Source organism: Sparus aurata, chromosome 6 (assembly GCF_900880675.1).
Source record: "Sparus aurata chromosome 6, fSpaAur1.1, whole genome shotgun sequence".
NCBI lineage: Eukaryota > Metazoa > Chordata > Actinopteri > Spariformes > Sparidae > Sparus > Sparus aurata.
In genome coordinates this window covers 14,849,324-14,875,538 of record NC_044192.1, presented here as the reverse complement: position 1 = coordinate 14,875,538, position 26,215 = coordinate 14,849,324, and the positions used below count along the sequence as shown (strand labels likewise).

Genomic DNA, 26,215 nt, shown 5'->3' with positions numbered 1-26,215 from the left:
ATTTAAATTTAACAGTGGGGAATGATATCCTACCATCGCCTGAGCCAATCTGATCAGAGCCAGGCTGGATCTGGCAGAAGTTGTGATGAGAGGACATCATGTTGTTCTGGTTACAGTAGGGGGTGCTATTTCCACCTGTTGGACATTAAAGCAGACAGAAACACTGAAACGTAGCACTGCAAAGATCCACAGTAACACCTTTTAAACAAGTGAGCACATGTTCAAAATCTCAACTAGTCATCATGTCTAACAACTGCCAATTGGTTCAGCAGAAAAGGACAGCTACTTGGGGTTGGCCACATGACGATCGTGTCATTTAAGTTTCAAGAAAGGCTGTATGTACAGATGTAGGTTTTCTGTAATGGCAAGAAAGAGACATGTGTCCAAGGTGGGAGAGTCTTCTTTCTTCTTGAGACAAAAGAGACAATATAGGCAGATCTGGACAGCTACTTCAATCAAACTGGACTACATTTGAAATATGTGTGTTTATATTATAGCTACACTGTCAGAAATAACTTTCATTTTTGATTATGTCTTTAGAACATGGCAATTTTAGAATTATGGAACCTTTTTTATCAGAACTGCTCTATCAACTCATGCAAAGCTTGTCTGATAATGGGGGTTCTTGTACGAGAGCTACAATTTGTGTTACAAGAGCAAAAAGTCCCCCGTGTGGCATTTGATTAAAATAACAGGGATGAAACGTATTCTATAATTTTTTACATGATAAAATAAGATGCATCCCGCATGTTGTAGATTATGCATAGTGAATCTGTAGTTTTTGCCAGTGCTGTTTCTTTAAGTCTCAAATTTTTGTGTCTCCATTCGTTTTTTCTTTCGTCATTTTGAAGTATTCCAAAGGTATTTCAATTAGATTACGTTACTATCTGCTTAGTGTACCATTATCTACTTCACTTCTCCTTAAGTTGACTGAATAACCTAGATTAGTGGAACCTGCGGCAGAGACATTCATTTCTCAGCGGTATAGCTGGCCTCCTGCTTCCCATTGTAGAAATGTGGGTAGCCTCTGTTTCAGTCTCTCAGGTATCTTTAAGTCCAAATCAGTAGCAGCTGTGAGATTAAAGAGACGTAAAAGATACTCTGACTCACACTCTGTGGGCGGCATGCCCCTGTGGCCCATCATACTATGCGGCGGTGGGGCCTGAGGGGGCCTCATATATTGATCCATGCAGTGGCCGATCCCCTGTCCTGGTCCTGAGCCATGAGTCATACTGGGAGTCATGGGGTTGTACATAGTTCTGCAGTCCTGGGGAGGGCCGTTGAGGAGTGGGGCACGCAGCGAGGACACATCACTGTAGGGAGACTGGTCTGATGGGACTAGGCTGAAACATAGAAAATAAACATGGTTAAGAAATTATAAGAAATAAATGAAACTTAAACGTAAATGTCAAGGCATCAGAAAAGCAGCACATGCAAAACATGGATGAACGAAGAAATAAACAATTGAATGAGCAATAAATATTCAAAGTATTGTAATTTTTCTGTGTTTGCTTAAAAGAGCTTTTTACAAGGTGGCCGACTGAGGAGCTGAATGTCTCTGCTGACCTCCTGTGACGTCTCGTTGTCTCCACTAGATGGGGTATAGCCCCTGTCTGGGTCTACGCTGTGGAAACTTACTCATTTGGGTTTTCCCCTTCCAAACTAGAGAAGGAAAGCTCCATTGGAACTTTCCAGTCTTCACATGATTTTCAGTGTTTTCTCTGACCTTTCTTTAGTCTCACTAGTTAGTTCCAAACCTGTCCCTTCTGTCCTTTCTCTCTTTCTCCCTGTCCCCTTTCGCTCCTCTCCTAAAGGGGCAGACTTCATCTATCCACCTTCTCCTAAGTCGTCCTTTCAGTTCTTTAATTCTTTCACCACGACGTGTATTCCACACAGGAGTTTAATCTGTCCTCTCTAATCCACTGTTCCCCCCCCACGAATCTGCCTCCCTCCCATTCTCAACCCTTTCTCCTTTTCTTTTCTCCCATTCATCCCTTCTGTTCTACTTCTCTCTTTCTCCCTCCCTCTGTCTTTTCTGTCACTTTCTATCTCCTCTTCCTTTCTCCCTCCTCCTCCTCCTTCTCCTCCTCTCGCTTCTCTGTCTTTCTCTGTCCTGCCCAGCCACCTTTCTCTCCATCCCTCTCTGTCTCTCCCTAACTCTGGGTAACCTGAGCGGGGCGCGAGGCAGTCATGCAGAGCGCAGCGGGGCCTGGTCAGCCTGTAATTAGCAGCTGTCAGAGAGAGGCCGAGTCCACCCGCAACCTGGGTGGCATGAGGCAGGGAGGGAGGAGGGGGAAGAGGGAGGAGAGGGGGAGGAGTGAGGGGCTGAGCCAGCACTGTGTCCATAACAATTGCAGCGAGAGGTGGGCTCTCTGCACCCTCAGAATAACTGTGAGATTAAAATAGGAGCAATTTCTGGGCCTCAAAAATGAGGATCATCCCTGATTTTTTTCTAGAGAGTCACTGCTGTGATTTCTCATTGTCTGGTAGTAAGGATTGAGGAGAGAAGAGTAGCTGTGGTTGCACTGTGACAATATTGGAGAAAAGATTTAAAGAAATAATTCAACATTTTAGGAACTGTGCATATGGAATAAACAGCTATTCTGGTTCTGACCTAAAGTAGAAAAAAAAGCCCAAGAAGTCTTTAAACTTATTAGAGAAACATAAAACAACTATAAGTGATTGTGGGGGAGTGATTATAGTTTGTGCTGGAGTTATTTCTGGACTCACTGGGCACTGGACTGTTGTTTGTTAAGAAATAGCTCCAGCGTGTAAACCTAGCGTTTATCCGCTGGGACCATGTAGCCTATTGACTGCTATTACAAACCTATTGTTACTGTTCAATATGTTGACTTAGAAATATTAGAATAACTGTGGAACAGAAATCATTTTTGGGTCGACATTATGTAGTTTGTCCTATATGCAGCATTTTACACCTGAAAAACGTAGTACATTCATATTTTGGTCAGAATTCTTCGTCACAAATTATGTAATCATCATGTAAAAAAGACAAAGAATCAGTCAATATATTGTGAATGGATTCTTCTGACCCTGAAAAATGTTAGAAGTATATGAAGAAGAAAGGTTTGCGCCTGAAAGTCTGGTGGAAGTTATAAATGTTTATAGTAGCATTAACTAGTGTGTTTTGACTCTCAAATCAGTATCGGCCCAAAATAAATCCTGCAGTGGTTTAAAAAAAATTATAATTATCACAAGATTTCTTTTCACAATCATCAGCAGAATGTGCCTCAATGCCAACAGTCCACTGGTGCCCCGTGAGCTCCCAGTCCTGGCAGAGTCAACTAACACAACCACTAGCTGCAGGGTTAATTGAGCTCACTAGCTAACGGCAGCCACAGTTAGCAGCACTTAGCCGTTATTCTGTTGGCCCATTCTTACATATTGCACCTTTAAACAAACAAGATGCAACTTGTCAGCTCTGCGTCGTTGGTAAGATGGTGTCTGCAGTTTGGACAGAACAAGGCTTGCCTTTACACTCTGCTTTCCTTCTTTATGCTATGCTAGGCTAACCATGTCGTGAGTCTAGCTCTGTGCGTCATGTTTACACATAACAGCGGTATCAATCTTCCTATCTTACTCTTGGAAAGAGAGCAACTCAGTGCATTTCCGAAAGGTTCAGCTATTCCATATGTTTCTCTGCCAGCTGTGGAATTCACCATGACAAACAGAGGTTTAAAATGCAGCCACGGCGTAATGAGTGAGGACGGAGCACATGCTAATTGCTGTCTTACCCTCTGGAGGGCTGGCTGGGTGAGGTCTCATAGTGATACAGCCCCTGGTGTGGCTGCATGTCCACTGGCATTGGAGCTCCGAGACCAACTGCTCCCCCTTACACCCTGGACCTGAAACACAAAGACAAGGACACGGTTGGGATGGAGAGAGAAAAAAGAACAAATAAACCCAGCCAACTTCAACTAAACTACACCAGAAAGAAAAGCCAAATAGACAAAAACAATTGCGGTTGGGGAAAAAAAATGGAATATGTAGGATGTTAATAACAGACCAAACCAAACCGAGCAAAACAGTTCAAGAGCAAAATAAGCTCTCTCTGAAAAGCTTGAGTCATACTTATTTTAAACAGAGCTGGTACAAAGCACTGAATACATTACGTAAGGGACAGTAGAGACGTGAAAAGGAGTTTCCATCCATCATTAAGTGCATCCACTTGGAAAAATTAGAGTTGACACCAGTAAGCATCATTAATATGTCATTCATGAAATTAACATTCATGTCATCTAAATGGCAACTTGGAACGGAGTAAAGGATTTCAGCTCTGGAAATCTGGATGCATATATGTTACGGAAACTTTAAAAAGCAGGTCACGTGATGGCACTGATGTTCCCTGACACACTCCTACAGATTAGACAAAACCCTGCGACACAAACAGTGGGCTTGGCTGTAATCTCCCTTCTCTAAACAGAGTCGTGCACCTAAAACGCAGCTGACAGACACCGAGAAACCACGCCGCACCTTTGGAGACTGAAAAGCAGCAATCAATGTGAAAAAGACACACAGAGGAAAAAAAAGCTTAAAAGATTAAAAAAAAAGAAAAGAAAAGTTAAAGGATATTATTAGCAACACAAACAAGAGAGAAATGAAAGCAGAACAAAGCAACCTTTTGTATGAAACTCGTATGGAGACGGTATCTTTCAGCAGGAGCGCATGTGTAAGGTAATTCTAGCTGAGAGATCCTGGGAACAAGCACCTGCTCATTACAGCCGACCACATCAGTGCAGGTACTAATAGTGGGGACTGTGGCTCCTACATGGTTACAGGGGTAATTAGGACCAAAACCTTAGTGTACACGCTGATTTCATAACTACCACAAGTGGAGAAAAGCCAAAAATGTGTTCATATGCAGTAACTGATTTGTCATATGAAGTAAATTCAATACAGAGTGCATGCTTACTTTTAAAGTTAACCCTCAGGTATACAACCAAACCTGAAAAAATATTGTTTGTTTTGATTTTTTTTTTTTTTTAATCATTTCATACTAAACATGCAGATGTAAATGTGTCTTTATTCCTGTATTTTCCTTCTTTGAATGTGCTGGGTCAAAAAAAATATGTTTTTTCATATATTTCCAGTGATGTCACGCACTGTCTGAGTTGCATTATGGGTAATGTAGGTGTATTTGTGAAATAAAAAAGGCGATATCTCTGTTCTGCTGTATCAGTTTTGTTACAAAATGTCCACAACTGTCCATCACGAGTCCAACAGTTTTATAGGAGTGTAATGCTGCATCAGTGGATCCTGCCGCCTACATTATCCCACAATGCAACTAAGCCAAAGATTACATCACAGGAGGATATATCTCTGGGTCCACAGAAGGCTTTTTTACTACTTTCATCCCACTTATGTCTTGGTATTCCTTTAGATTTGTAAACCCAAGATTAGTCGATCAGAAATAAATCAGCTGCCAGTTGTTTGGATAATCGATTGATCGTTTCAGTCACTTTTCAACACTTGTGGCATCTTAAATGTAAAGATGTGTTGCTTTTCTTTGTCATTTGTGATGATAAATAAAGAGCCTTTGGGTTTTGCACTGATTTAGAAGATGTCACAAGGAGCTCTGGGAAATTCTGACAAGCTTTTTACTTTTACAATTTTTTTTACATTATAGAGGCTAAAATATAATCAATTCATTGTAAAAAAAATCAACAGATTAAATCAATAATGAAAATAATCATTAACTGCAGCCCTAAATATCACATTGCTGTTTGTCTTGTGTTCAAAACCAAACTAGGAGAGCTCCTGTCCACTGCTGATGAAAACTCTCTGGTCAGAATGTAACAGGTTGCCAGTTATGTCGTAGCACAAGTGTTAAAAGGGCAGCAGGGACTTATTTAAGCCTGCAAGCCACCAGGGGGATTTGGTACACAAAGTTTAGCGAGTGGCTAAATGATGTGGGCGGTCCTGGGCTAATTGCACATACTCGGCTGTGTGTATGATAATTAGCCGGAAGCGCTAAATAGAGATCTCGCCAAGCACCTCAGCTGTCCAGAACTAATAAATACTGAGAAGGGGGTCGCCAGACCGCCTGACACACACATACACACACGCTGACACACCTGTCAGTCACACCAGGGGGTAGCATAGTAATCCAGTGGCCACCATGTCTACAGAGAATGTGTGTGTGTGTGTGTGAAAGAGTGAGTGTTACTGCATAATGCTGGAGCAGTTTGTACCGTGTAAGCCCAGTGGCAGGTGTGTATGAGAGGAGAGTTTTAGAGACAAGTGTATTTGCAGTGTAGCTTGTGTGTGTGTGTGTGTGTGTGTGTGTGTGTGTGTGTGTGTGTGTGTGTGTCCGTGTGTGTTAAGAGTGTGTTTGACATGATAAATGATGGTGGATCTCAGAGTAAGACTGAATAATGTATGAGACCACCTGCACATGAGCAAACTGGAATTTTTTGAGAAATATGTTTGCCAGTGGGTCTCTGGGGAGCAGGCCGCGGGGCGAGTGTGTGAGTGTTACTGTTGTCGCTCCATGTACACACACTCAGCTGTGTGGTATGTGTTTAATTTGCATGGCACATGGCTTATACCTTAATCCAGTAAAAAGTGTAAACACAGACTACGTAAACAGAATACATATTTACAGAGTTGGAGCATCATTGTCTTCCAGAAAATACTCTTATATTCTAAATTTGTAGAAAATATATGAAGATGACAGTTTCTGTCATTATAATTAGGAAATGCTTCTAGATATATCACATGTGCTTAAGTATAAAAAGTACAAGTAAAAATAAATTATACATATACTTACATGTATGTATATACTGTACACTGTGTGTTCACCAGTTAACAGCCTCGACAATTAATGGATCTGATATTCAGCAATTTTCAGATAATTAGTATCAGTGTGTTTTGTTCCATTGCTGATGAAATAAAATGTATTAGTTTCTAAGTAGTATTAAGAGTTATTAAACAACGTTGGCCCTGTGAAGCATGCAATCTCCAAAGTAATAGTTATCACACATATGCACAGGAGGAAAAGGTACAATATTTTCACCCAAAATGTGGTGGATTGGATAATACTATCTCAAGTATCTCTAATTTGGGTTTAGGTGCAGGACTTGAGCAAATCCATTTAGTTGCATTGCGTCACTGGAAACTGAACATATTTGCAAATTAATGATACTGACATTAATTAATTTGTTTTTACTACGATATTCGCTTGTAGCAACTACAGTATGATATTACTTATGACAGTTACGCTTGGACACCAACAGCACTTAGGTAAGAACCTAAATGTTTAAAAAATGTGACGAGACACGACTGAAGTTCCCTTATGTTAAACTGAAACGACAATCTTTCCCCGACCTTAACCCAAGAACTTTTGTTTCTTTAACCGCAAGGAGTGACGGAATCCAGCGTTTTGAATGTTTTCCATCCACTGCAACGGCCTCTGTTTGACTTTCATGCTTTAGAAAAATGGAAGGAAGTCCTTCGCTGCCAAAAACATTACTAGTCTAATCTTGCAAAACAAATGAGAATCTTAACATATTTAGGAATACATGAAGAGTTTTTGACAAATATAATATATTTGACAGAGAAAATGTTGTGGACTACACCATCATATAGCATGCTTAAAGTTAATGACAACAAATCACATGTCTAAATGTGTAAAAAAGCATGTTTATATGTATCTATTGCAGTGTACGTGGACGTCTTTATGTAAAACATTTAAGTAGACAAATGATTCCATACGTGCATGGTGCTGACACAGGTGTCGTGGCATTGTGCTATTTCAGGTCAATATTTTGTGAGAAACTCTCAGGGATTTCTTCTTCTCCGGTGTAATTTTGTGGTGCTGGGTTTTAGAGGGACGGGGCAGGAGCATATTAAAAACCCCAAGGCCATAAATCAAACGGCTAACCAAACAAGGCTGCTCCACAGCGAGCTGGGCAGCAACCAAGGAGCTGAGGATGAGGACAGGATGTCCAGCCACTTTCTACACCCAAAACCTCTCCATTCAAACACTGCAGGTCCTCAACCCTGCTATATCGCCACACCATACAAGTCAGCAGCACCTGAAGGCCAGATGTAAATCTATCAACCAACAATATCACCAATCAAGGGAAACTTAACTATTTTTCCAGAGACAAACCCGTGATGTCCCTGCTTGTGGTTCAATGGCAGCCTACCCTTGATGGATGACATTAGCCAAGTCTTACCACAATTACTGGATATTTTTAGACAAGTTGAAGATGCCCTGACTGTGGTCTAGCTTAATACATTTCCATTCTGGCTTACCTACTTACTCACCAAACCAACAAAGCTTACCATCAATAAATAAAACATGATTTTGTATCTCTAATGGACGATCACTCATCACTGTCACAAACCCAACCACTGCACCATAAAGACCCAACAACCAGCCAAGGCTCTGACATATCCTTCCTCTTACAAATAATAAGTTGGATTCAAAAATCTTAACTCAATTTAACACACACAGCAACTAAAGAACTAATTGGTCTGCTATGACCGTTAGCTTGTAGTGGCTAACATTAGCAAACTTTACTTGATTTGATAGTTATTGTTATATGTATTACGGTCAGTTCACTGACTTTATGACACTATTTACACTATGTTTTAGCATAACCCTCATCAAACAGCAAATTTTAACTACATTAGCATGCTTAAAAGAGTAACATAGGTCTGTTACTTTAACTCACTTAAATAGACCATTACATGAAAATATATGTGCTAAAACACAGTGTAAGAGTCCCACAAGTAGAAAAGTGCAAAGCAAAATCTGTCAAAATGAACCAAAAGTTTGCTAACACTACCTAACATTAGCCACCTTAAGCTACTCGTCATACCATATGAAGAAAGGCTGCAGCAGTAAAAGTGACGTGGGACAATAAGACTTGTGGTTTTGTTACCTTAAAATGAGCTTTTTATATCTACAAAGGGAGCAGGCCATATTGTTTCTACACTAGCCCTTAAAGGACAAACTAAACACTGACTCCAGAGACATTCTTCAGCTGTGTTTTTTCTGCTCACCTTTAAACAGTCTTGCTTTAAAGGTGCAATGTGTAAGAATTTACAAAAAAGTTTTGATGTCTCTGTACTGTGGGACAGAGATGTCCACTGAACTTAGCATGCTAACCAGTTAGCCCAGTCCCGTCCAGGTCCAGAGCACTGCCCTTGTCCCTGTGCTCCATGTCTAGAGCAGCTAACGGAGATTACCAACTAATAGCAGCCACACTTAGCAGCAATTAGCTTTTACTCTGGTGGTATGTTTTAAGTATGAATCCGATGAATTAGGTGGCTAAATCTTACATATTGCACCTTTAAAGAATCCAAGCTATGTTTTGTTTAATTTCCAGCTTGTCAGGAATATGACTCATAAATTACGTTCATTTCAAGTTGAGTGCTTTAGGAGGACATTAAAAGTAATATTATCTTAATTATTAATAGCAAATTATCATCATTAGCTTGATAATGTGATGGCATATTGTTGCAGTGCCTTGACTGCATTAGCTGACCTTTTCTCTAATAGCCTTTGGTGTGTTTCTGTCCCACAAACTTCCGTTCTCAGGTGATAGTTTGTATTTGTGAGTATACAAAGAGTAACATTGTTTAGTCTCGCACCGTTTGGCCATTTGTGACATTCCCATAAAGCGTCCTCCTCCCTCCGAGGGAGTCTCCGGGGAGGACAGACATTTCCACAGGTCACTGGTCGCGTCAGACACTCTGCTTCTACAATCCACGACTCTTGGGTGTAACACTAAACTGTCCCCCCGCCCCACAAGCTCCCTCTTAGAGCCAATGTAAAAAGCAGCATTTAATGACAGCCCCTCTCTTAACCTCTTTTCTCCTCTACTCTGAGATGGGAATGTGAGCATGCAGTATGTTGGCTGATGTTCCTACAAAGTTCTAAAGTTTGAGAAATGTTTTATTTGAACCATTTCAATGTTTTGAAGGTTAGAAATACACTTGAATGCAAATATAAATCCTTGAAAAATTCGGGATTTCGGACATAAATTATGTTTCATCTGCACAAAAAATATTTAAATACTTGAAAAGAAACAACCCCGCTGTCGTATTTGTTTTGCATTACGTTTAAAGTGACAATATAAATTGAATTCTTTGGGTATAAAGGAATTCTTTTGTTGCCAAAAACTTTTTGGGCAGTTGCATTTATAACAATTTAGATGTGATGATTAGGGCTTTGAGAGAGGAAATGTTTGGTTTGGAAGTTTTTTGAACAGTGCTTAAATTCCACTCTTTAAAAGCCGTACAAAATCTCTGTGTGTTCTCGTTTGTGTGTTTGCTGGATAATCTAATACAAAAAAGCCTAAACAACACACATCTGCAGTGTAAACACCCATCTGAGAGTATTTTGTCCCTGTCTCTCTCCCCCACCCTCTCCCTTGTTCCCTACTTTCCTCCTCTCTCTCCCTTTTCCACTGCTCTGTATCTCTTATATCTCCTGCTCTCTCTCTCTCCCTTTTCTCCCCCGCTGCCTCCACCCTCTCCCTCATTCCCTCTCTCTCTCTCGGCTCATTCCTGCTCTTGCGACCTCTCCCTCGCCCCTCCCCCCTCCTGGCGGAGCTGCAGTCGAGGTGGGTGTTCTCTGGCTGTTATGACTTGAGAGACGATAATGGCAGCTATAATGTAGCCAGCCGTTCCTGATGTGGCTGGGCTTGTGGGGGATTCTGTTGTGTTAGGGCTGGAGACGGAGCAGGGGGAGGGAGGAGGGGGGGGGAGGACGAAGGCGGGGCCCAAGCCCTCAGCCAACCACAGTCCAGATTCTGCCTCATTTTCTTTTTCATTTTTTTCTCCTCCTCTTTTCTTTCTTTCTCTCCTCACCCACCGACTTTTTCGAGGCCTGTTGTTTTCCTTCGGTGGTAAACTTTGTTTTTAAATTCTGGCTTTGTTTTTGTAACCCTTCCACCCAACGCAGACTGTCCCCCTTCCCTGGCTTTTTCTCCCCCCCCCACCCGCCGACCCACCCTCCGACCCACCCTCCCCTGTGTTTTTTACCCCTTTTACCCAGACTCTATGAATTCCTCACAGCTGCTGTAATGTGATGGGGGCCAATGGTGTGACCAGCGAAAGGCCACAGGGCTGGAGACATCACTGTAATGTACAATAAGCCCTACTCACTGACCTGCTGCAGGGAAGATTAATGTCATATCTACCAGAGCAGCTACTTCGAGTTTTATTTAAGCAGACTTTAATTCCTGTGAGGCCAAAACTGACCTTTTCAAAATACGCAAAACAAAAAAAAAAAGCATCATTGTGAAGCAGGTGTTTGCTAGGCTGAGCGAATAGCTCAAATTATTTAGATTTTCAGTGCTGCTGTGACGATCTGATCATATCATGTCAGGATTATGCAAAATTCTGTACCACATTTTGATAATTTCAGATAAACTTAATACAGTGAAGACTCATCTATTCTCATTGTTAGATATGGATACAGAGGGAGCCTTCTTTCCAAACTCTGCATCCATTTCATCCGTCTTTCTGTACATTTTCTTAAAGCTTACAGACACAGACCAACAGAGCAGTACCTCCGGTAGTCATGGAGGGCAGTGTAGCAGCGTAGCCAATAGCGAGACACGACCGCAGGACAAGAAGAAGAAGTTTTAAAAATGGCAGAACTTTATGTGGAGAGGATATGCGAGTTGGTGAGAAGTTATAAACAGTTCCTGCACACTTTCCTTGTTGTAAAAGCAATATATAGTTCAGTTTTTGATATAAATGTTGCATTTTCAATACATCTTGTGCTGAAAGTGTGCAAGAATTCAAAAAGAAAAAAACATTCTCAAGCAAAATGTAATTAAAACTGACTGAATGGATACCTGAAGCATGTCTTACACACTTGAAGTGTTTGTACTAATGCTATCCATCCCAAAATAGAACATAATGTGACGTAACTGTACTGAACTTTATTGTCAATGTTCTTTAGAATTTCAATTACCATGTCAGTATCTCAGCAGCACATGCTTTACCCACAGTTGAGCTTTTCAATCAATTCAGTTCTTGTTTTCTTTATACCCTTTTTTTTTGATGATGTGATGTGTTATGATGTGTGACTGCTACCAAATTTGATTCATTTCATGTCATTCATTTAAAAAAAAAAAGTATTTTCCATCCATTCCATCCTGTACTGTCTTGGAAAACCCTGAACCCCCAAAATGTTTGCGGAGCTGAAACGAGTGACTGAATCGCTCTCACAGGAGAAAAATTACAGATTCTCTTGGTTTCCAAAGGAGGAGTCTCCAAACTTGTCATTCTGTTGCTTAGCTGAGAAAGAAGAATCCCTGAAGCCCTAAACTAATGTTTACTAGACGAAGACTGCGGTTTAATACAGTCAACACCACGGCCCAGGTTTCAACCCCACTGATTCACACCTCACATATCCCTGTACTGTAAACTGTGGGCTGAGGAAGCCGCGGTGCTGATGTCTCACTGCTGAGGTTCTCACCTTGTCGAAATGGCAGAATGAAACGTTGATCCCTTGTTGCTACACGGCCGGAGTGACTGATGACAGACATCGGGGGCATGGGAGGGCTCGGCGCGACTACAAACAGTAGGAGCGGGAGCAGAGCTGAACTGAGCAAACAGAGCGGAAAACGGCAGCGGATTTAAAAGTTGAGAGACATATTCTTATTCGACATGATGAAAAGTTATGTTGAGGGAAACTAGTTGCGGAGGAAAAAGAGACAGTGTACATATGTGAGGGGTGTAGAGGCAAGCAAAGAAGGTAAATGTCGGCTAAACACAATGACAGAGAACCAATTCTGGTGCAAAAAGTACCCTAATTTTGCAAAGCTGCCTTGTTGTCGCATGTAGATCAACACACTGCCTTCGCTGCGCAGCCATGATTACTGTTTTAGCACTTTTCTAACTGTCTGCTCGATAAGTCGGTGTTTGTGTTGAGATTAGGAGTGGTTCAATTCTCCTTGTTTTCATTTGCCTGCACAAGCACAGTTTTGTGCTGCCGGCCACCGAGCGGCTTCACTCTTCTCGTAGGAAGTGAGATGTTAAACATCTGTCAGCTCATCTCAGGGATTTCAACCAACAGCTCTATCAAGCGGGCGGACGAGGTGCCACCGACACATTTCCTCTTTAGTCCACCAAACCCGCTTTTCCTTCACTCCTCCACAATCCCACTTTTTCTCCGGGTGCTCTCCCTCCAGGCCACCCACCCGCCATCCTGCACATACCTGTGGTTTCCTGTACCCCCGCTCCTCTCCTCTCCTCTCCTCTCCTCCCTCCTCTCGCTCTCTCCTTCTTTACCTCCAGCCTCTTATTCCTCCCCTTCACACACCTTCCCCCCCTTTCTGTCTACCAACCTAACATCGAATTTGTCTCATCTTCCTCTCCCCCTCTTCTTCTTTCGTATAACTTCTGCATGTCTGTGTATCAGGTAGGCAATGCCCTCAACACAAATATTTCTTTGAACTCCTTTAAAGGAGGAGAAGTGGGGGGGGGGGGGGGGAAATGGATAAAGCAGATGAGGAGAGGTTGATTCACACAGCTGGCTCCCAGCTGTAGAGCGAGGCAGGGCGCAGAAATGCTCCATCTATAAACAAGTAGGAGCCCAGCCCCCATTTTCAGGAGGAAAAAAAAGGAACTTTGCCTTGTCATTGTAAATCGTGCTCCTTCACCTTCACCGGCACTCCTGATCATCACCCAGCTGCAGCTCTACATCTTTGTCCTCACTGGTTTTCTCCGCTCTACTCATCACTGCTGCTTACAAATCAAGGCCTTGTAAATCTTGTCCGGTCAATCATCTCCCTGCACGACGGCAAAAGGAACACGTGCTCTGCGGAGAGATTCACTGGAGCTGTCTGCCACACACTGAAGCAGGGACCGGGGAACAAAAGCCAGATAATAATCTGTTCGGTTTATAGAAAGACCGCAGTGATTATAAGAAAAATAATAATCCTAACAGTCTTGGGTGGGCAGGCGATATTTATAGCCGGCCTGCTGCTACTTATATTCCTTAGCTGTATAACACAGCTGGAAGTGAGGGAGGAGAGAGAGAGAGAGAGAGAGAGCGAGAGAGAGAGGAGGTGGAAAACTCATGAGGAAAAAGAGACAGAGGAAAGAGAGACAGAGGGGCTCCAGGGGATGGAGGGGAGAGAGAGAGAGAGTGCACGCGGGGGCGGATACCCAACGCATGTGTGCGGCTGAGAGCAGGACGGACAAAGAAAAGGCAAGAGAGAGATGTGAGCGCTCACTACGCTACGCGTTTATGTGTGTGAGCGCGCGTGTGTTTGTGTTCGGTGTGTGTGGGTGAAACCGCTGCGCAGTCCCCTCCAAACGACGACAGCAGCAGACGAGGCCGGCAGGCCACCAGACGAACACAGCGACCACAGCTCTGAGAGCCTCTCACCGAGGGGAAACAAGGGGGGAACACGACACAGACGACAAGACCGTAAAAATGAACCAGAGCTGGATTCATCAAGAGAAAAGCCACATGGAGTTTGCTGAACACACAATTCTCATCACAGGGCTTTTGTTTCAGGGGTCTGGACACTTGATCACAGAGGAAACAAACTTTAAATTCAAACTGATATGTACAATGCACATTATGACTATGTGATTCAGAGGAGCATCCCTGCAAAAGCTAGCTTGAAACACGATCAATCCAGGAAGATACGCATCAAAACTCTACAGCTGACCGTGTGAAATTTCTTCCCAGTGGCCAACACAAGAGCCCGAGATGATAACCGATACCAAAATTCTACATAATAAGGACCATTAAAGTCTAATGTTGCTGTGAAAATTGAGCCAAAGCAATTATAAAACCCTGTAACACAAGCAACCATCAGGACGACATAAACGAGACTTAAAAATCTGAATGAGTCATCCCCAATTTATCATCATTCATTTAGCTCTTTATTTCGTTAAATTAGATGTTCAGTTCAATAGTCATCCGGTTTCTAAAAAAATTTAATCTTTTTCATTTCTGACAGTGTTGTATTTTTTCATTGGGACGGTAAAACTGGACAATTAATCAGCTATCAGATGATATCCTGCGCCACACTATCCTCTAAAATCCACACTTGTTTTTAAACTACACACCATCTTCAGTCTTTCACCCTCCTGCACCTTTGTGAATCCATTGATCTCTAATAAGCAGGTATTAGCAGTTTTGTCACGTTACCTCCTGCTGCCGTCCAGGGATGACCATGTGCAAAAAACTGAGCTGTCACAAACTGAAGTCTGAACTGTCGATGTGCTGTGAGAGCAGATGTTAGCGTTAAAATAGTAAATGTTTGTGTGTTGAACTGAAAAGTTCAGGTTTCAAACAGAGCAGCCTTTCTGGATTCACGTCTACTTTGACTGCATATCATAACCAAATAATGTTGTTCTCTGCTGCAGACCAGTCTCTCTCTCTTTGTTTTTAATCTCTCTCTTCTCGCAAGTAAACTGCACTTAAATTTGTCCCAGCAGCTGAACACACATGTGGAAACTTGTCTTCATCAGCTCTCAGTTTTATGACTGAGCACGCACTGTCTGTGTCGGTGTGTTTGTGTGTACACTTCTGATAAGGGTGATTGTGTTTTACTACGTCACGTCATCACTTTCACGCTTGTGCTTTGCCCCCTCTCCCTTCTGCCTCTTGCTTTCGCCCGCATTTTCTCCCCGAGGTTTTTTACCCACTATCACGAGTGTACGACTCTACGCACCTCAGTTCACACCTGACGGATCTCTTTTTCCTGATGGGACCAATGGACACAATGATTTTTACACGAAGAAAGAAAGAACTCAGTGTCTAGCATAAGCCGAATTTACAAGAAGGTCCAAGTAATTAAGAATTTGTCGTGGAAAAGTGTTAAGTCAAGTTTAAAAATGTCTCCTAACTCGACAGCTCACAAATTTGAGCATTTTTTACAGGGAGTCTGGGGCATTTCTCCACGGGCTGCAAAGAAGTGTCTTATATTGGTTGCTGTTTACTGCAGTTGTGTTTTGTTTGACAGTTGCCTGTTCATTTAACGCCTGTCTTGACCGTTTATAGCAACAGATATACCGACACATGTTCTCCTCCAGAGAGAGCGTGCTCCAATTTGTTGCAGTCGACTCCTCTCCCTTGCGATCCCACTGGGAATCTGCAGAAAACCATAAATCACAGGAGAAACTGATGACTGCTGACAAATCTGTTGATGCAATACAGAAGGGATGAAAATGATGCCCTCCTTTTTCATTCTGCTTGCCATTTACTTAAACAAACCTCATCAATTTACACAGTGAACAAATTACAGAGCAACTATTTGGATGACTGAGACATACAGTCGAATGTGCACTTCTCCTGTGTGGTCCCTCTCAGAGCTGCTGACTTCATAACTAATATATCGCAGGCGTTTAGTTTAATACCCAGATGTTGGTAGGGGCAAGGCATCCGGGCCTGCATTGGCTTTTAATTGGCTGCAATCCCTGAGCTGATGTTTGGGGCCTAGCATGTGACTCAGGACGCACGCACACACGCATGCACACACACACAGGCAAAAAAAAAATCGCCCACACACACACACACACACACACACACGCTTAAATGCATACACACACTTTCCCTGAACGAATGAAAGGCTTGGCCGGGTTCTGAAAGGGCGGCAGGCTCACATGCTGTCAGGAAGAGACGAGTCATGGCTGTCCAGAGGAGTCTACAAACTAAACAAACGCAGACAACACACTCACACAAATAAACACACACGCCCGTGCACACACAGCCACACACACACACGCACACAGAGTTACACATCTGGGATCCCAGGACGGACTGACGCCACGGTGCTGACGATTGCGACGAGCAGGAGCAATATCTGTTGAGCTGATTATTACAGCGTGATATGAAAACATGATACGGCAGAAAGACAGAGAGAGGGAGAAAGGGAGAGAGAGGAGGAAAGAGGGAGAGAGAGAGAAAAAGAGAGAGAAGAAGTGGGGGTGAGGATTCAGGGAATACGAATGGCAGATCCTGTAACAATATGTCTCTTGATCACTAATTGCACATCCACACAAGCAAGGTGATTGTGTGTGTGCGTGTGTGCGTGTGTGTGTATGTGTGTGTGCGTGGGAGAAAGAGAGACACAGAGAGAGAGAGAGTGTGTGTGTCTTAAGTTCCCACCAGGGCTGTAATTAAGTGGCATTAACATAACTAAAAGGCAACAAATCAGCTACTCAGCTGGCTGCGAATTGGAGGGGGCAAGGGGGAGTTTAATACACACACACACACACACGCACATACACACACATTCATATGGGCAAACGTAAAAAAAAAACATATAGACTTGAATAACGAGACAAACAAACCTGTGAGATGTAAAACATATGAGGAATTTCTACAAACTGCACTGTAATTAATCAAAAGTCGATTGTGAAATCAATCCTGAGGTCGGGAACACATTTTACAAGATTTTCACATTTGTAATTTGTGGGAGGCCGCACACATAAAGAATGTTTCACCAGCTTTGTCACTTATTGTATCTCATTGAAGTGCGGGGCACTAAACATTACACAATAACAACATTTCAGAGTGACCTCAGAACTGTCACTCAGCCGTCCCCTTTGATTCCCAGAGGCGGCCACTCGCACACAAGTCTTCCACCACTTGTGTAGCGCACACTACTACACATTCAGAAAAAACAAAAGGACGGAGAACATAATCTGGCTGTGAAAAGGGGCTGAAGGAGCAGACTGGGGGCCGGAGCATACACGCAACTTGCCTTCAGTTTGGGCAGGACTTCTGCTCGTGTTGGATCAGAAAGCATCACGCAAAAACTGAGAAGTAAACAACTGTTTTGGAGATGTGGTGAATAATTTCATCTATTTCTAACATTCTGGTATAGCAGCAGGTCCAGGAGGTGGATTGAAATCGACTGAACCTCACACTGTATGCCAAGAGTGTTGCACGAGGCCAAATTAGCTACAACTTTTTACATGACATGAGAACTGAGATCATAGATCGTAGACAACTGTAGCTTTTTGTGGTGTGTCTTCAAAGTACAGATAAACAATGAGTATCATTCACGGTGTGACGGTATGAATCAGTGTTGCCAGATCTCGCAGGAGGAACACGCAACCAGGCTTAGGGAAACACGCCCAAGGGCAGTGACTCAGCGTTTTTTTTTTGAATCCATAAAATAGGCCAATTTATGATTCTGAGGAAGAGAGGGGCCACTCAAATAATTTATACTGCATATATAGTATATGTATGATTTTATTTTCACCGGCCCTTTAAATATTTCTTTTTAACTCGAAGGAACTTGAACAGAACAGACTGGTCAACAAAAAAAAAAAGATAAATTAATTCATTAATGGATAAAAATGTAAGTAAAGAAGTTGCACATGATGAACTTATGTATATATCAGTATATCAGTGAACATTGTTGGGAGTGTAGTTTTGGAGAAGAAATATAAAGTCTGAATTTTTATATTTACAATGTTAATGAGGAAATAATACCAACTCAAATATTATTTTTTTTCCAAAACTTAATGAAGAAGCTGTTCTCAGAGGAAAATAAGGTCCCAAGGACACTGTTTGTAGCTGCAAAGGTGGCAGGGTCCACCAAATATAAACAAAGTGAGACAGAAACAGTCGCTGAAGATCTTTCTCTTATGATTAAAATATCTTCACCAAATGTACATAGTGCACGTTCAACTAACACAGTAATATACCAATCCTCATCGATATTACTTTGACTCATCCCCGTACAGTCATTTCATATATTTTTTCCCATTTAGTTAAGTAGTTAAAAACTCCATAACTCACATGATTTCAACTTTTAATGTCACCTGTGTTATGTTGGGTCTGGGGCAAGGAGGAAGAAACAAGCTTGTTGAGAAACAAGGCCAGGAAAACGCAAGCTACGGCTGCCAATAAATACCAATACTAAAACGACATTAGAAAAACAAATATATGTATAAATCGCTTATAATATGCAGACTTGGCAACCCTGGAATTAATCCAAATCCAGTACTAGATTTTACCTGGCAGCATTGATTTGTCAGTTCTTCATTCGCTCATGCTGGAATAACATAAGCATTTATGTTTGTATCTGTGTGACTCATACCGGTTGACTGCACATCGACAGCTGGTGGCAGTAATGTGTTGCAACAGTAAAAGAGTAGAAGAAGAAGAAGAACCAAACTCCTCTTGAACAAGAAGCTTTCAAAGCATGAAAATTAAAACTTTGCAAATGTTTAATTTAATGCAGTCAACACTGTTTTCTAGATCTTTCGAGGGCTATGGGCACTGTTTTCTGGTGAGAAATGTTAAATGTTAAAATAAAAGTGTGTTTGTTTACCATGAAAATGTAACACGGTACATTTAACATACTGTATGTGAAGTGTAAGAGTGAGCGCCAGGTGCCAGATTTAAGATGGAACTGCACTGTAAACATGTGTGTCTCAGCCATGGACCCAGGCCCTTGACCCCTCACTCTGTTAACCAATCATAACCAGTTTTCAGCCATCACCATCCACACATAATCAATGTTATTGGTGTCCATTTCCATTTGATGAAAGACTGGCCAGATAAAGATTACTAAAGGGACATCGGGAGTGAACGAGATGTTTTGCAATCACAGCAGCTTTCTGCTATTTGTGCATGTAAACACTGATCTTATCTCATGCATGAGGAAGGGGCTCCCTTTCACTGTGTCTCAGCCCTAAATTCCAGTCTGTATCTCCACGCAGTGCTCAGTGATGCGCAGGGAGCTCATGCACACACACACGCACACACACTCACACACATAAGACATGTAAACACTCTCTCTCTGATACACAGTCTGAAGCATTTAAAGGCAAACTACACATTGAGATCTCTCTCTCTCTCTCTCTCTCTCACACACACACACACACACACACACACACACACACACACACACACACACACACACACACACACACACACACACAGAGGGAATTGAGAGGGTGGAGGACAGCCTCGATGACCCTGGGACCTGATGTGACAAACACAATGAGAAGGGCATGCACTATTTACGTCAGTGTTTTGTAAATGGCTCGCTAAAGACACACACGTGCGCGCACACACACACACACACACACACACACACACACACACACACACACACACACAAGATTCATTTGTTTTGCTCTATTACTGGAGGAGTTTCTTTAACAATCCTACTTGACAAGGCAATTCTATTTTCTAGGAGTCTGGTCACTGGGTTGGTGCTTAACAATAACAATAATAACTTTATTTATACTTTTTTTACATACAATATGTAAGAGCCTTTAATTGCAAAATGCCTCATATCAGCCAAAGTCTGAATGGACATGGAACAATATCTCGAACCCTCACACGACCAACTCTGTCATCATACAACCACCATGAACGTGACCACCTGTACTGGCCGTCTTAACCCTATGATAAGAATAACTATGAGCTAGTGGTGCATATTGTTCGTATGGTAAAAAAAATGTCTGTGAAATGCTGAAATGTAGCGTTAAGCATAGAGAAAGAGGACCCTTAAGTCAACAATAGCAGACTATAGCTAGCTAACATAAGCCACTGCTGAAAATTAACCAGGACACACACGATCACCTGAGAAACACAATGAACTGAGGTGTGTTTAAAGGTGCAGTACGTAAGAATTTGCCACCTGCTAACTGCCACTAACAGTATTCTGTTCCTTGACTGTAGTTATTGTTAGCTCAGTTAGGCGTGCAGCTAGCTGGACTAGAGAATGTTGGCCTAGCGATAGAGCTTTGGACCGCTGGGAAAAGGAAGTTTTCAGGCATGGGGCCCGTTGGTTAGCATGCAAACTTCAGGAGGTTTTGCTACAGCATAACTCACAGACCTCTTTGACATAAGAGTCAAATCTGTCTTCACATTCTGTTGTTAATTTTGGTTAATCTGTCAACATTTTAAACTCAAGCCTTACATTTGCACCTTTAACTTTGCGAGTTCATTAAAACAGTGCTGGATACAATTACTCTGCATAAAATGTCCACTGTTTAGGACCTAAAAGGTGGCGTAAGTGACCTTATGTGACCATTATGTAAGTATTAAACAACATTAAAGTATCACCACGATTAAAAACAGGCCCAAAACTTTTTTTTTTTAAGAAATGTTGAAATAAACACATGGACTGTATCAAAGCCCATGTGTTTACAATATCCTGGGATACAATTATCCATAAATAATAAACTCATTATATGAAACTGATATAAGCGGAGCTTCGGGGTCAAAGATAAAAGGAGAGAGGAGCAGAGTACACTTTTACTGCTGCTTCCTGCCGAGAAATAGAAAAAAAAAAGGAGGTAGAGTGATTCACTCGAGATGGAAAAAATCTGGCGGCAGTAATGTTGCTGTGCAGCGGGCGACTCGCAGTCTGTGTGTGGTATTCATGCTCGCCTTTCTCCTCCACAAAGGAGGAACGGGGGGAAATCAGAAGGGATAGAAAGACAGAGACGGGGGAGGAAAATGAGAGTGACAAACAGAAACAAGTGAAGAATAAGGCGAATGGAGGGAAGAAGAGAAACAGGGGAAAACAGGGAGAGAGAGAGAGAGAGAGAGAGAGAGAGAGAGAGAGAGAGAGAGAGAGAAAGAGAGAGAGAAAGAGAGCGAGAAGTTTTGAGCGGTACTATGCTTGAGCAGTCCTTTTGACTGAGAAGAGAGGGACTGGAGACCTATTGTTGAAATCCCATTCCTCACTGTATTGTCCGACCTTATCAATGCGGGGTCACCAGGAACAATAGTGAACGCTCACATAAGATCACGTTTGTTCGCAGTGTCATTGGCAAACAGAAAGCGCAGGTGTTTTTTTGCAGGGTCTAGTATATTCTAAGATATATATATATATGGTTCAGCACTCGCATATTAATGATTATAATAACATTGATAGGCATAACTCAGCTCCGGCTTTAGCAAAATTATTTTCTAAAGGCACATACAATTTAGTTTACTTGACATTAACTACTCAGCTTGTGTAGAGTTAATGTCTTCGGTGGCTTTCCAAAGTTGGAAAAAATAACCCAGAGGACGTCTTCGATCTTAATGTGATCTTTTCATTTTCTTCTGAAATTAGCCTTAAATCGATACATGCTGGAGGTGAGGGGTTTGAAAGACGTGGACATTCGGGCAGCAGAGAGGGTCTAATGAAAGACGCTTTTGAGGTGAATTATGGGAAATGCAGGACCCAGCGTTTTTTGGGCTTTGCTTTCACCAGAGGTGGTTTGGAAAAACACGACGTGAAAACTTCACATTTTTGATTATATCTGGTGTTGTATTATTCTAACATTGGAGTCTTAGTCTTATGCCAAGTAGGGATCAGGGGGCGATAGAGGTACCTACTTCAGAGACAAGAATAACATGTCATACCATTGGTGCTGTCATGATATCTCATCTTCTGCTGCTTCAAACCTTTTTTTAAATCAGTTTCTTCGTCCCACCATTTTAAGACATCGTGATATCGTTTCACATAATATTTTTCAATCAGCTCCTCTTCATTTTATGATTGATTATTAACAATGATGATAATACCTGTAGTGCATTTATCCATATATTATTAGTACAAAAAAGTACCGGGAATTTTAGAAATGTTTCATTACTAGAGTACTACTGACTAATATATTGGTTGGCTGATATCACCAGCCGATATCTACACCTGTCTGTGAGTATATTTTGCCAAATATCTCCCGATTCTTTTTTAAATCATAGAGATTACAATGCAAAAAAAGATGCTTGGGATAACTTATAATGACTAAACCCCCAGTAAATATACTGATTCAGGACACTGATGTCATTTTAGATGACGAAGTTTATTGTAAGATATGTCTGTCTCAAGTGTTCTCAAATCAACATTTAAGGAACTATTGCATAAATGTGCATATCTGTCTGATGATGTATCGATATTGCCATTTTTTTTTACCTCTAAATACTTGCTTTAATCATTACAACTTTGAAAATATTTGAGTGGTATAATAAAAACTGTGATTTTATCAAACACGATGGATCATCGTTTTTGTCTTAACAGGGTAACCACGGAAACCACCAGGTTATGAACAATACAAACTGACTGTATGACCTGATAATACTGTAATACAGCTCTAGTAGCGACACGGTAATCAGAGCTAACGTAATAATATGTCAGTTGTAAAATCCCTTTTGAATATTGAACTGATGCATTGAATTTGTTTTAATTCTTCCAGCATCTGTATGAGTTTTTACTCCCCCCGTTACTCGAGTCCGACTGTAATGAAAGAGAAAATTCCACCTGTGCGATGGGAAAAAAAAAACCTCTCCTCTCTCGGGTCACCAGACGTTTCTTATTCATTACCAGCTATAAAGCCTGACAAAGAGAAAGCTCCTCGCCCTTCTTCTGCCTCTTCACTCCCTCGCTCTCTCTCTCCCTCCGGCTCTTCACGGAGAACAGAGAAGGGGGAATCATTCAGTGGCTGAAAAGGTTAAAGTCTAGCCGAGGCCTGGAGCTCCTACGTCTGCCAGGGGCACCTGAAGAGGGGCAAACATTTACCGGCAAAGAAAAGAGGGGGGAGAAAAAAAAAATCAACAGGCTGCCCGAGAGCTGCAGGGTCCGCGGTGAGTGGTGGTGTAGGGCCCTTGGAGAGTTTGTCTTGTAATTGAGTCAATTGTTGACCCCCTGTTCAGGCTGCCTCTGCAAATCTCGGGAGGGAAAAGCCTGCCGAATAATTAATGTCCTCTCTTCTTCTTTCCCTCCTGCTCCTCATCTATCCATCTCCTTCTCCTCTCCGCTCACCCCCCTCTCCTTCCCTTGTTTTCCGTTGTCTCAGAGGATGATTGTGCTGTGAGTCAAAGGCAGTCATTTAGAGAGAGTGGGGGGGGGGGGGGGGGGAGTGTTCAGGGATCTGCTGAGGCTTACAATCTTCTTTTCACCCCAAATCTTTCTCTCCCCCCCCCCCCTCAACTCTCACTCTCTCCTGCATTCTCCCCCTTTTTCATTCCTCCTTTTGTTTGCACCGTGGGATGAATTTTAATCACTCGGCTCTCCACCTCCGATCCCGGTTCCCCCCTCGTTTTTCTTTTTTTTCCCTCTCTTTCCCCCAAGTCGGGCCACTCGCTTCCCTACTTTTTCCAACTTGTATCCAGCACCCTTCTCTCCTTACCGCCCCTCCGCTGATCAGCCCCTCTCGAAGAGCCCCGAGAAAACAAGGACACAGATATAGCCACCTTTGATGACGGGGAGGAAGGGAGTATTTGTCACTCCAGGTTTAGCACAGGGCCAAATGTCTTTAAACAGGCACGGGGATGGAGAGAGAGAGGAAGAGGGAGAGGGGGGAGAATGATAAAAAAGAGGGAGTTTGAGGAGGAGGAGGAGGAGGGGGTGACAGCAGGACAGAGAGAGGAGGGTCGCATTCTGTTTGTGGAGGGCGATCATTTTTAAATGCCTCCTTCATTCGAGAACACTTTGTTTGCGTAAGGGCTCTAGTGTTGCGCTCCCATTGTGGCGGCTTATCCCGAGGGACAGTGCAAGCCTGGGGGACACTGTTGTCATTCACATTTTCACACATTTACTGATTAGCAGGTGCTCTTAACAAGAGGAGTTTGCCGGAGTGTGTTTGCCGGAACTTCAGTGAAGTACAAAGTGAGAGTGTGAGCATGTTATGCTAAGGGGAAGAAGGAGCGAGTAAGTGAAAGAAGCGACAGGAAGTAATCACAGAACAAGCGCCAAAAGCCGATGGCCGCAACAAGACAGACGAGGGCTTCCTGAAGAAGCCAAACGGCGACACTTAACGACAGATTCTTCCTTTATAGCTTCCCACAGCCCTGCCTCAATTTCTCTCCGCAAGCCACAAGCGGTCAGCTGGCACATTTGTCCCAGTCTGACCGGTCTGCACCAGTGAGAGACATTCGAGAGTCGCACAGCCTCTTGAGCCTTTATGGCGATGCCAGAATGTCAGTACAAGTGCAATAACTTCACGGACAAGTTCACTGACCTAAAGACACTGTGGGCTCTTGTGAACTATGTTTGCAGCAGCGGATGGATTTATAATTTAGAGGTACTTTACTTGAGTATTTTCCATTTTATGCTCCTTCGTACTTCTTCTCCGCTACATTTACGAGGGAAATGTGGTCACTTTGGAGCCAATTTATCTTAGTGAAACCTGTAGTTCATAAGATTTTTACGAACAAAACGTGAGATCACCATTGAGATGAGCTTTTTGGGAGTCTGTTCTTATGAGGTAATGTGACCGCGTTAATCAAATGTGACATGAGCCAATAGTTTCTTTCAAGTTGCATTTGGGGTTTCTTCATGTGGATCTTTTGGATTTTAAGATGCTTTTATGTTTAACTGCTTTAAGGAACAATTCACCCCAAAATTAAAGCATTTTTTTTCCCAGTGTGAGTTACACAGCTTTGGAGAAATCAGCTCAACGTTTAGAGTAGGCACTATTTTCTCTTTGCATCACCGCGCAGAAGGAAGCTTCATTTAATCATGGCCGAGAGACGAGGTGAACGTCATTATTGTTCAGATCGTGCGCTGTCACAAACACATACCTCTCATCCATGGGTAGATATGCACATCCCTCGTAGTTTGATAGAAAGAAAACAGCTCCTTCATGAAACCGCTCACAACAACGTCTGTGGATTATCTTGAATAACCGGCTCATGATTTCTCGAAAGAGACATTAGTGGCATCCTGTTCCATTATATGTGAGAGAATATTCAGCCGATATCTCCAAAACTCAGCAACTCACACCAAAACAATGAGTGGGTCAGTAGCACTACAGGTGCAGAGAAAAATATGTGTCTTTTGACTTTGGGGAGAGCTGGCCCTTTAACAAAAGAGCCACCGGAGAGAACATCTTGTAAAGGGGATTGTCACCCATTGTTTGGATCTCCAGTCAGTGGTGAGGCTAACTCAACCTTGGAAATTACAGGACACGTCATTTGAAAGACCAAAGCCTCAACCAGTATCATGGCGAAAACCGTGGCTTATTACGTAACGGCCAAAAAGAAAACAGTAAATCGCTTTTTTAACCATCATTTAATCATTGTATCTGCATCAAGTTGTTGCTGTGTTTACACATTTGCATGTGCTTTTATCTTTTTGCATTTACAAACACTTCGCTGTACATTTGTGTTTGTATATGTACGGTTGTATCATCTTCCAGTCACTGTAAAAATTCCTTTCTGGAGCATAACGAGTGAGACGACTTCCTGTTCCGTCTGGTGTGATACACAGAGAGAGTCTAATCCTGACTGCCTGTCTCTCTCTCT

The 26,215-nt window shown here is 42.4% G+C and overlaps 1 protein-coding gene across 2 annotated transcripts in view; it reads right to left on the bottom strand.

Annotated features, from left to right (window-relative positions):
- Nucleotides 1-26,215, bottom strand: part of gli1 (GLI family zinc finger 1) — a 56,451-nt gene that overhangs the window by 8,250 nt on the left and 21,986 nt on the right. The window contains exons 2-5 of one of the 2 annotated variants that reach the window (XM_030421518.1): nt 12,464-12,591; nt 3,753-3,863; nt 1,111-1,343; nt 34-135 (exon numbers count right to left, since the gene is read on the bottom strand). In XM_030421518.1, the coding sequence (XP_030277378.1) occupies nt 34-135; nt 1,111-1,343; nt 3,753-3,823 (406 nt within the window). In that variant the 5' untranslated portion in view covers nt 3,824-3,863; nt 12,464-12,591. The remainder of the gene's footprint in view (nt 1-33; nt 136-1,110; nt 1,344-3,752; nt 3,864-12,463; nt 12,592-26,215) is intronic. The other variant, XM_030421517.1, reaches the window with a different exon arrangement.